The sequence below is a fragment of the Ursus maritimus genome, unplaced genomic scaffold (assembly GCF_017311325.1).
Source record: "Ursus maritimus isolate PB19 unplaced genomic scaffold, ASM1731132v1 scaffold_4, whole genome shotgun sequence".
Taxonomy (NCBI): domain Eukaryota; kingdom Metazoa; phylum Chordata; class Mammalia; order Carnivora; family Ursidae; genus Ursus; species Ursus maritimus.
Genome location: NW_024426552.1, coordinates 67825248 through 67837834, shown reverse-complemented (window position 1 = coordinate 67837834; position 12587 = coordinate 67825248). Strand labels below are relative to the sequence as shown.

Below are 12587 nucleotides of genomic sequence, written 5' to 3'. Positions count from 1 at the left end.
CGGCCCTGGGAGCCGGCGTCCCGCCCCCGGCGGCCTCCTTCGCCGTCCCTCCTCCGGGGCTGCGCGCGGGCGGCCGCAGTTCTGTCTCGGGGGCTGCGGCGGGAACCGTCGAGAGGGCTGGACGAAACCCTCCCTCGGAGGACCCGCTGGAGGAGAAGAGGGAGCAGGGTGCTCAGGCCGTCCGCTCAGAGGTCAGGCCTAGGGTCGCGGTCCGTGGTCCTCCGTCCTTCGCCCAGCCCTCTTGGCTAGAGCCCGCGACCTCCCCACGCTGCTTCAGCTTCTCTTTTGAGTATGCCACCAAACCCTCTGGCAGGGTGAGCTTTTTTCCTAGCTTTTGTCGGGAAGTAGATACATATTTAAAGGATCTCTGTCCTCATTGCTACCCCTGCCCTCTTAAAAGTTTTCCTTTGGTAGGAATGCTTGTGTTCCTTCCCTGGACCATTTGATGATTCCCACTCCAGCCGCGGCCTGATTTAGTCACTGGAATCACCTTCAGATCGAATCTTAAAAATTATCACCTACAAAACTACTCTGCAGAGTTGTTCTCTCCCGCCCCAGAAGGGCAAATGGACTTCGGAGTTAAGATGCAGGGGGGTGAACCAGTGTCAACAATGAAAGTCTCAGAGAGTGAAGGAAAGCTGGAGGGCCTGGCCACAGCGGTGACCCCGAACAAGAACAGCAGCAACAGCAGCTGTGGGGGTGGAATCAGCAGCAGCAGCAGCAGCAGCAGCCGCGGTGGCAGTGCAAAAGGCTGGCAGTACAGGTATGGCACTTTCTCCAAGGTGGTTTCCTCAGGTGGGGTAAGTATGCCGGAGTCTGCCTTTCTGCGGTTGTTTAAAGGTAACGTTACCCCGGACTTCCAGAAGAACATCTCATTTGGACCTGGGGTCTCATCTTTCATTAGCAAGATTTTAATTCATTCATGCGTCCATTCAACAGGTATTTATTGAAGGCCTTTTGGAGGATACAGAAATGTATTTCTGAACTTCCTCTAACATTCCTAGGGTTAATCCCTCCTCCGATTTAATTTTTTTTGTACTCACTTCTTTTTTTGCCCGTGTTGTAATTTGTTTACAGGCCTGCCTCCTCTGCTTGACTGTGAGGGCAGGAACTGCCTAACTCCCCTCTCTCCAGAGGCTAGCAAATGCTAGGTGCTCAAAACGTATTTGTCAAGTGATTGAATGGAATCATTGAGTTAGAAGATTCTTGCCTCAGTTTGTGACTTAGAAGGGGAGATATACATAAATAATTTGAATACAGGGGTAAAGGTACAGATACTACTGCGTCTGATACTCTAGACCAGTGAGCCTTAAGATGTTTCAGTTTGAGTTGGTCAGGCCATCTACAAACTGTCTTTTTTTTTTTTTTTTAAGATTTTATTTGTTTACTTGACAGAGAGAGACAGCCAGCAAGAGAGGGAACACAAGCAGGGGGAGTGGAAGAGGAAGAAGCAGGCTCCCAGAAGAGCAGGGAGCCTGATGTGGGGCTCGATCCCAGGACTCTGGGATCATGCCCTGAGCCGAAGGCAGACGCTTAACAACTGAACCACCCAGGCGCCCCTACAAACTCTGTCTTGTTGAGAAATTCTACATTTGTTAATTTTTATTAATATGAAGGAAAAATTGAACAGGAAGATAGTGCTGGAGAAGCAATGGTAGTTTTGTTTCTGATTTTGATACCTAAAGTAGAGGGGGATATAACCATCCGTAATCTTTTTTAATTGAGGTATATTTGACTTGTAACGTAATTATATTCAGGCATACAACACAATGATTCCATATTTGCATGTGTTTTGGAAATGATCTCAGTAAGTCTAGTGAACATCCATCACCATATATAGTTACAATATACTTTTTAAGGATTTAGTTATTTATTTTAGAGAGCACGGGGGAGAGTGAGTGAGATCCGTGCGAGTGTGCATCGGCACTGGGTGAGCAGAGGGAGAGGGAGAGAATCTCAGGTAGACTCTGCTGAGTCTGGAGCCCAACTGGAAGCCCAGTATCACTACCGTGAGATCGCAACCAGAGCTGAAATCAAGAATTGGTCACCTAACTGAGTGAGCTGAGCCACCCAGGCTCCCCCATAGTTATAATATTTTTTTTATTATGATGAGAACTTCTAAGATTTCTCTCTAAGCAACTTATAAATGCCCAATATAGTATCATTAATTTTAGTCACCATGCTGTGCATTACATCCCCAGGACTTACTTTGTAACTGGAAGCTTATACCTTTTGACCACCTTCACCCAATTCACAGCCCAACACTCCACCCCATGCTGCCTCTGTGGCAACCACCGATCTCTCTCTGTATCTGTGAGTTCTTTTTTATTTTGTTCTGTTTGTTTTTTTAGATTCCACATGTAAGTAAGACCATACAGTATTTGCTTGTCTTGTCTTTGTCTAACTTATATAACATAATGTCGTCAAGGTCCATCCATGTTGTTGCAAAATGGCAGGATTTCCCTTTTTTGTGGCTGAGTAATATTACATTTTATATACCACATTTTCTTTATTTGTTCACTTAGGACACTTAGGTTGCTGGACACTTAGGGCACTTAGGTTGCTTCCATGCCTTGGCTATTGTAAATACTGCTGCATTGAACATGGGGGTGCAGATGATCTTTTCAAGTTAATGTTTTCTTTTTTTTTTTTTCATATCAATACCCAGAAATAGAATTGCTAGATCACCAGAATCTTAAGAATGAATGAAATCAGGCTAAGGAATGAATTCTTAAATTTTGGTTAACTGACTGCCTGTGTACCTAATTCTAGTCCTTTTCAGCCCTGTGCTATTTGTAGTTGTGAAATTTGAAAGGAATTAAAGCCAAGATTTTGTGAAGGATATACATTTATCATGAATAACATCCATGTATGTGAAACATGCATGACTATATTAGCATATAGAAGTGAAGTGTAGAAAATTATAACTTTGTATTGGTAAGTGATTCCAGGACAAGAAAGTGTATTTAGTTATTGTGAGATATTTAGGCTCACTTTTGGAATCAGCATGATCTTTTTTTCTTTTTTTTTTTTCTTTTTTTTTTCTTTTTTTTTTTTTAGTGGCTTAAGACTAACCATATAAAATTATCAATTACTTGGTAGGGATATTTTGTTAATGACTTAAGGAAGGAAAATAAAATAATATTCCAAGTCAGAAGTCAGTCTTCTGATATCCTCAACTTTTTGAAACCGCGTCTCAGTTGAATCGAAAAGTGAAACAGGTTTCTTAGTGCTAGAGAGAGTTGTCATAAAACCATGCACTTTACTCCTGTACTTTGATTCAGAATCGTATTATCCCTTATTTAGGGTATTTACTTAATGGTTATGTAATTTTCAAACCAGAATCTGTTGGAAGCACAAGTGAAAAAGATTATCACGGGAAATGTACCAGTGAAAATAGCAACTGAAAATGTAGGACAGTCCAAGACGATTTGAAAAATTAACATGCAGACTCAGCTATATTACTTCCTAGTACAATAATCAGTCACAATGACCTAAGTCATCCAGGAAAGCACACTATGTTTAAGAAGGCAGAGAACCATATGATACAGTGGTGAAAAATTTCAAAGGAAATAACTGAAAGAAAAGATTCTTAAATATCTGGAAAATGCAGTTATGTGGAACTCTCCCCATGGGTGCAGCTATATAATGCATTACTTCATTTACATACATTTTTATTTTAATAAGGTTTGTCCAAGGCTGATTCTTTAACCTAGCCCCCAATCTGATTTGTCTCTTTGTCCTCTAGGACATTGATCCAGCAGTTTTCTCCATTGTCCTGTGTTGCTTTCTCTTTCCTGGCTTCTTCCCCTGAGACTCAGTCTCTAGACTTTAAAAACAACCACAGTAATAAAACCCAACCTAATCCTTTCCTCTTTAAAGTCGTTTACACTCAACTGCCTCCTTTTTCTTAATCCTCATTTATTGCTCAACTCTATAGACAGTTGGCTCTGTCCTCACCAAGGATATGAGTGAAAATGATGAATTTTTTTAGAGTCATATTCCCATTCTCTATAAGTGTATTTGTTGCAACTCTTTTCTTGAGATTTTATTTTTAAGCAATCTCTACACCTAACGTTGGGCTAGAACTCAAAGCCCATGAGATCAAGAGTCGCATGCTCCACTGAGCCAGCCAAGCACCCCTCTTTTCTTGACTTTATTCTTTTCTTTTGGTTTCTCCTTTATCCCTCTGACTGTTCCTTTCACAGTATCTTTGGTTGGCTCTTTTCCTTAAAAGTATGGTATGATATTTCATCATCTTCTTAAGCTGTGTGTTTTCTGTTTATCTCATTCTCTTCCATGGCCTCAGCTATTTCTGGAACTTGGGAGCCAATACAGCCAACTGTCTATCTGTAATTTGCTACTATCCCATTTTAAAAATGGAGATTTTTGGTTATGTCTTATTGAGTAGTTGAAATTCAGTAAAGACTCTATGATTCAGACCCTGGGCTTTGGCTTTGCAAACTTAGAAAATTAATTAGCGTAATGTTTTCAAGGTTTGTAAGTGCTATAATGTGTATCATTACTTCATTTTTATGGCTGAATAATATTCCGTTATTTGAATATACCACATTTTGCTTATCCATTCATCAGTTGATGGACATTTGGGTTGTTTCCATTTTGTGGCTATTATGAATAATAACACATTTGTGTTCAGGTTTTGTGTGGACATGTATTTTCATTTCTCTTGGGTGTATATCTAGGATGGAATTGCTGGTTCATATGGTAACTTTATGTTTAACTTCTTGAGGAACTGCCAGACTATTTTCTAAAGCAGCTGCACCGTTTTACATTCTTGCCAGCAGTGTATTAGGGTTTTAATTTCTTCACATCCTTATCAGCACTTGTCTGTCTTTTTGATTTTAACGCTCCTAGTGGTTGTGAAATGGTATCTCATTGTGGCTTTGAATTGCATTTTCCTGAAGTCTAATAACATTGAGTGTCTCTTCATGTACTTACTGGTCATTTGTGTATCATCTTTGGAGAAATGTCTATTCAGATCCTTTGCCCATTTTTAAGTTGGAGTATTTATCTTTTTTTTAATCTCTTCTTTTTTAAGATTTACTTATTTATCTTTAGTTGACAGAGAGCGTGCGAGAGAGGGAACACAAGCAGGGGGAGTGGGAGAGGGAGAAGCAGGCTTCCTGCAAAGCAAGGAGGCCTGCCTGGGGCTTGATCCCAGCATCCTAGGATCATGAAGCCTAAGGCAGACAGTTAACAACTGAGCCACCCAGGTGCCCCATTTATCTTTTTATTATTGAGTTTATGAGATTTTTATGTATTCTGGATACATTTCCCTTATCAGATATATTTTCTCTTATTCTGTGGAGTACCTTTTCACTTTCTTGATGATATTGTTTACAGCACAAAAGCTTTTAATTTTCATGAAACCCAATCAGTTTTCTTTTCTTTTTTTTTTTTTTTCTTTTTTTGCTTATGCTTGGTGTCACATCTAAGAAACCATTGCCAAGTCCAGGACTGCAAAGGTTAATGGATTTATTTCTAAGAATTTATATTAGCACTTCCATTTCGGTCTCTGATCCATTTTGAATTACTTTTTTTAATGATTAATTATATTTTTTCTTTTGTGAAGTGTCTGCTTATATGTTTTATTCATTTTTCTATTTTTTCTCAGTATTTTTCTTGTTAATATACTTGAAGTATACTTGAAAAATATTACATGTCAATTAATATTTAAAATTTTTAATACCAATAGTACTTTAAAGATGTTTTGTTGCCTTTTTTTTTTTTTTTCTAAACAAGTAAAAGAAGTATATACAGTGAAATGCTTACCTTTCGTATTTGTCCCACCTGCCCAGTTTCCCTCCCTGGAGTCACTGTCTTTTACCAATTTCTTCACTGTGGTTCCAGAGAAATTTATATTAGTTCTATATAATAAATATATAAATATATGCAACATGTTTTAATTTCGTGCAGTTAAATTATTTGCTAAACTTGGTATAAGGATTTTCCTAGCTCTGTTTTAATTTTTATATGTTTTTCAGGCATATAGAAAACTTTTATCAGTCAGAACTCTTACACCTTTTTTCCCTTTCACTTCAAATTATAGAAAATTATTTATTTATTTATTTAAAGTACTTTCCATGCCCAGTGTGGGGCTTGTACTCACAACCCCGATATCAACGGTTAGATCAAGGGTTGCATGTTCCACCAACAGAACCCACCAGGCGCCCCTAGAAAGTTCTTTTTTTTTTTTTTTAAGATTTTATTTATTTGAGAGAGAGAGCGCATGTGCACACGTGCTCATAAGTGAGTGTGGGGAAGGGCAGAGAGGGAGAAGCAGACTCCCGATGAGCAGGGAACCTGCCATGGGGCTTGATCCCAGGACCCTGGGATCATGACCTGAGCTGAAGGCAGATGCTTAACTGATTGAGCCACCAAGGTGCCTGAAAGTTATTTATTTATAAATATTTATTTTCTTATAGTTTTAAAATGATTTGATAACTATGTATTTGTTTTGAATTTATTTTGAAATATGTGAGATAGTGTATTATTTACTTTTGTGTTACAAATTACCCCAAAATTTAGTGTGTTGAAACAGCAAGATTTTTTAATCCACAGTGTCGTGAAGCTTAGGTGGGTCCACTGGTTCAGGGTCTTTCAGAAGGCTGCAGTAATCTTGAGGCTCAACTGGGAAGAATTTACTTCCTGGCTCACTCCTGGCTCTTGGCACGATGCAGTTCTTTTGACCTGTTGGACAAAGACCTCAGTTCCTTATAAACTGACTGCCAGCGGCCTCCTTTAGTTCCTGGCTGCATGGGCCCCTCCACGAAGCATCTTACTACTTGGCAGCGTGTTTCATCAGAGTGAGGAAGTGAGAAAGCAAGAGAACGCTATCAAGATGGAAGTCTTACAGTCTTTTGTAACTTAAACATAGGAGTGAAGTCCCATCACTTTTCACTATTCATTAGAAGTAGGTGATAAAGGTCAGCCCACACAAGGTGTGAAAACCAGCAGGTGGGGATCACTGGGAGCCATACAAGAAGGTGCCTATTACAGATGTTAGTATAAATAGACTCTATAGATTGTCATCTTCTGTTGAGCTAGATTTGACAAATAGGCAGTTGGAACTCTGTTTCTAAAGCTGAGAGTTGGGACTGAAACTGATTGTCAGGGAATAAGAGGAGCTACTAGAAGATCTGTCGCAGTGACCTAGACATGAGATAATACAGGGAAGGTGTTAGTACGCAGGAAAAGAGGGAAACTGTTAGAGGAAGGTTGACAGACCTTGGTGATTGGATGGAGGCTTGTAGTGAGGGAAGGAAGTGAAAATAGGCATCCGTCATCCAGATTTGAAACTTCGAGAAATCTATAGGGGAAACAGGTTTGGGGAGTCAAATGATGCATTTGGTTTTAGGTACGTTGAGCTAAAGTTGCCAGCTAAAGTTGCCAGAATGTTGACGTTGCATATCCAGCTAGACCTTAGAGATGTGGGGCATTGGGAAGGTAGATAATTGCCTTTATGGTATCAAGAATGTTTTCACTTCTTTTGTCACATTTAACCCTCACAACAGCTCTTAGAGGAAGGTAGGACATTGTTATCCCCATTTTACAATTGAAGAAAACAAAGCAAAATGAATTGGCTAAGGCTACATAACTAGTAAGTAGAAGAACTTTTATTTCTAGGTAGTTATTTGCATAAAGGTATTTAAAAGATAAACTCTCTAAAGGAATGAATAATAATTATTTTTTTAAGATTTTATTTATTTGAGAGAGAGCGAGAGACAGCGAGCATGAACTGTGGGCGGCAGAGGAGGTGGGAGAAGCAGACTCCCTGCTGAGCAGAGCCTGATGCGGGGCTCAATCCCAGGACCCTGGATCATGGCCTGAGGCGAAAGCAGATGCTTAACCGACTGAGCCACGCAGGTGCTCCATTAATAATTATTATTATTTTTAAAATATTTTATTGAGAGTGAGAGCACGCGCTTGGGAGCACATGTGTGTGCAAATGGGGGAGGGGCAGAGAGAGACTCTCAAGCAACTCTATGCTGGTTGCAGAGCCCTGCAGCCCACTCAGGCCTTGAGATCGTGACCTGAGCTGAAATCAAGAATCAGATGCTTAACTGACTGAACCACCCACGTGCCCCATGGAATGAATAATTACTGATAAATAGTTTAGAACGTGGTGGGTTCATCATTTACTAGTATTCTAACTCATGCAGCAAATATTTTTGAGCATCTACCATGTGTGAAGCCCTGTTAGTTCCAAATTAATGTATCCATTCATAACCATGAAAAGTAAGGACTCCCAAGGCTTATCTGGGGAGGAATCTGAAAAAGAATCAGAAAAGAGGGGTGCCTGGCTAGCTCAGTTGGTAGAGCATGCCACTCTTTTTTTTTTTTTTTTTTTAAGATTTTATTTATTTATGTGACAGAGAGACAGCCAGCGAGGGAGGGAACACAAGCAGGGGGAGTGGGAGAGGAAGAAGCAGGCTCCCAGCGGAGGAGCCTGATGTGGGGCTCGATCCCATAACGCCGGGATCACGCCCTGAACCGAAGGCAGACGCCCAACGACTGCGCCACCCAGGCGCCCCAGAGCATGCCACTCTTGATCTTGGTCTTATGAATTAAAACCCCATACTGGGTATAGAGATTACTTAAAAATAAAATCTTTCAAAAAAGAAGGAAGGAAGGAAGGAAGGAAGGAAGGAAGGAAGGAAGGAAGGAAGGAAGGACCTCAGTTGCATTTGCAGAGTATGTATCATGATGCCCAAAGCCGAGAAGTAAATTGATTAGTTTAGCCTTTAATTTTCTTCCACAGTAATTTATATTCATATGTTGTGGTCTTTGCTCACCATTTAAAAGGAAAACAGATTTCTTAATTTTGGATTGTTCCTTCCTTTTTCGTAATAAATGTTTAAAGTTTACAAAATGTGCTTGTTTCCATTATTTTCACATTCTTCGTGTCAGCTTTTAGAAAAATTTACAAATCTGCAAATATGCCACTTGTTTATTGAAATGGACAGAAGAGAACTACCCAGAGGAGGAACTGAAAAGCAAATTGGGGTGTATAACAGACCTGCTTTTCTTATTTTGGGCTCCATGCTGGCTAAGCACCATTAACAAACAGGCAGATCTCTTTTCCTCATTAGCTCTTAGTTCTGGGTTTCAGGAAATGGAAAGAAGTCTACAAATATATAGTATAGAAATAATTTTTACGGTCAGATCTGGTGTATAGCACTGTGAATACTCTGTTACAAGAAAAAGTACCTATTTGCAAATGGAGAAAGGAGATCTGCCTAAATATAACCTAACATTTACTGTCTTCAAGGTTTGACCACTTCTTTCGAGTTTGATTTGAAGAAATCATGAATGTTTGCTTTTCTTCTCTGTACGGGTTAAAGGAAAGTTGAATGTGTATTTCTGTACCCCAGTTTTTTTTTTCCTCATCTGAAATTTGCAATCGATGCTAGTAAAAATAAGGGAAAGGCAACTTAGAGGCACATAATTGAAAACTATAAAATGTTATTCCAAAAATCTAGTGGGGGGATGCCTGGGTGGCTCAGTCTGTTAAGCATCTGCCTTCAGCTCAGGTCATGAACCCGGGGTCCTGGAATCAAGTTCCACATCAGGCTTCTTGCTCAGAGGGGAGCCTGCTTCTCCCCTGCCTGCTGCTCCCCCTACTTGTGCTCGCTCACTCTCTCTGGCAGATAAATAAATAAAACCTTAAAACAAACAAACAAAAACCCACAAAAATTAGTGTGAACTATACCAAACCTTGAGGAAAAAGATTTGGTTTATTATGGTATACTCTGATTTCTTAATGTTTTATATTTTTGCTCTGTAGGTCTAAATACAGTCCATTTGAGTTCGTATTTTACATAGCAGTTACACTGTATCAAAACTATGCAAACAAGTTAATGTTAGAACATGCAAATTAGTCTTTTAGTCCTCTTTGAATAAATTGCATAATTTAGGTTCAGAAGAAATTGTCTATATAATAGATTTGTGAGAAATTATGTCTTTTTAAACTCTCCTGTTTTTGCTTTTGAAAATAGAATATTCTTGATGTAAATTATACTACCTTGAAGAGAGAGAACATCTTTTGTTTCCTTTTTTTGAGGGAATGTCTTCATTAGCTGAGAATCTTCCCTTGTACTGATTTTGCTTAATAAAATTATTTGTGTCCAGACTTAGGGTTAAGTTAAAACCAAATTGCCTGATTAAATAGTTACATTACTGTTTTGGCATTACCATCTGGGTTTTAGAACAACTTAGTTTGGGGGCGAAAGAAAGGATTCTCTTTTGGGTTTATTAGGTCTTGTAACAAAGCATGATTTCCCACTCAGTGTCTCCCTGTACTTGAGTTTTGGCTGTCTTTGCTGTTTACTTCCATTGCTGTTCTTGAGGTTGGTCAGAAAGGCCCTGGTGGGGAGAAACTGAAGTCTGTGGTTGCTGCTGGCCGCAGCTGGAAACCCTAGTGAAAAGGTGGTAGGGAGAAAAAAAGAAACAAGAAGGAAAATAGGGAAAGAAAAAGAAGAGACAGAGCAAAGAGAGACAGGGGAAGAGGGAGGAGGAGGGAGGAGGGGAATGAGAATGATATAAATGGTGAGATGAAATGCCACCAGTAGTTGCTTCTGAAAACAGCTTTCTTGTCCTTGATAGAGGCCTTTTTAAAGTGCTGCCTGAGCCTGTATCGTCAATTCTACAAAGAAAACTTCTTTATCAGTTTTGCAGATGTTTCACATATTTATAACATAAATGAAAAGCGTATTTTTAACGTAATTTTTTGGAATAGGTAATATGTTCACTTTATTAAAAAAATAATTAGAAGGTGTCCAATGAAAATCTCTTCCCATCCTCTACTGGTCCAGGTCTCCTCCTACCTAAAAATGGCTTCTTGTGTGTGCTTCCAGAGAGGGTTTTTTTTTTTTTTTTTAAGATTTATTTATTTATTTGAGGCGGGGGAGGGGAGGGTCAGTGGGAGAGGGAGAGAGAGTCTTAAGCACACTGCAGCCTGGGTTCAGTCTCATGAGCTCATGATCTGAGCTGACACCAAGAGCTGGGCATTTAACTGACTGTACCACCCACGTTCCCCCCCCCCCCGAGATTTTTTTAAAAAGAATTCAGCAAATACATGTTTGTTGCACTTTTAGTTTTACCGCAGAGGTATCTTAATATTTGTATTAGTTCAGGCTGCCATAACAGAATACTGTGCACTGGCTGGCTTAAATAACCCAGATTTATTCTTACGTATCTGAAGACTGGAAGTCCGAGATCAGGTTTTTATTTGTAATAATAAAAGCCTAGAAATAAAACTGTTAGTAGGGGGACTGATTAACTATATGATACTGCCATAAAATGGATGACTATGCAGATGTTAAGAATGAGTTAGAGTCATATATGTCAGTATGAAACCATCCCTAAGAAAATTGTGAGAAAAGCAAGGTACAGAACTGTGTATAATTGCAAGCATTTGTTTAAAAAGTGTGTGTGTGTGTGTGTGTGTGTGTGTGTGTACGTGTGCACTTGTAGGAGCATAGAGTATCTCTGACGGCGTACACAGGAAATTGAGAGAAGTCCTCGTCTCTGAGGAGAGAAACTGGTGGCTGGAAGACAGGGTTGGATCATGTAATACACAGTAATGCTTGTTGGGAGATAGTTTTTCCTTTGTTCCTTACTGTTCCCAAAAATTTATATAGCAAACAGTCTTGGAAGATATACTATCTCCCTTGTAAGCAAAAGTCAGGTTTATTTACCATCACTTTAATAAACATAAGGTCTCCTTGCTGCAGAGGTCACGCTGACTTATTGTCCACTAAAAGATCTGGGTTCCCTGTATAAGAGGTTCCTCACCTGTACCACAGCCTCCTGCATGTGCCGGCATCTCCCGTCCTCTTTGTGTTGCCCTCCGTGATGGGAGTCTTGCTGTGGCTACTGAAGTCTCTTGTCTCTGACTCAGGAGTCTCATGCCTTCTGCCAGCATCCATGAAACTGGGCTAACTTGTTAGCTTGCAAGTAGGGTAACATCTCAGACCCTTCATCGTTGACAAAGTACCTACAGGAGAATAACAGTAATTATTTCTCAAAATAAAAGATGTGGAAGTCTTAGGGCTTTTTAGGTCCCATCGTTCTGACCGGAAAATACCAGGTTAAGAAGAGAGGACATATCTAGAAAACTGATCTAGAAAACGAGCCTAGATCAGAGGAATTTGCCTATGGAGGAATTGACTTCTGCAGTGGGAGAGAACGAGTATTTTGTTGAGTGTTAACCATATTGAAATACATTTCAAAAATATATGGGTTGAAATATATTATCTCTTTTTTTCTTTCCTCATTGTAAATCTGCAAAACAGATTTTCTTACCCCCATTTACAGATGAGGAAACTCAGGACCAGATGTCTTACCTACCCAAGGTCACACTGAAGTTCATATCTGTATCTGTATCTGGCACTAAGCCATGTTCTTTCCATTATAATAAACAGCTTTCTCACTTCGTTGAGGTATTAGAGGTGACTTTCTACTTTTCCATGTAGAAATTTTTTCTGTCCCATCATCACTGAACCTCTGTCCTGCCTGTTATCTGCATAAGGGATTTCTTAGTTGTCTGTAACAATCAGATTATG

General features: G+C 39.7%; 1 protein-coding gene across 1 annotated transcript in view; it reads left to right on the top strand.

Annotated features, from left to right (window-relative positions):
• Positions 1–562: 562 nt before the first annotated feature.
• The window catches only part of OSBPL11 (oxysterol binding protein like 11), a 95125-nt gene continuing 83100 nt past the window's right edge, over positions 563–12587 (top strand). Inside the window, exon 1 of the mRNA XM_040621357.1 lies at positions 563–763. Within this exon, the coding sequence (XP_040477291.1) occupies positions 567–763 (197 nt within the window). The 5' untranslated portion in view covers positions 563–566. The remainder of the gene's footprint in view (positions 764–12587) is intronic.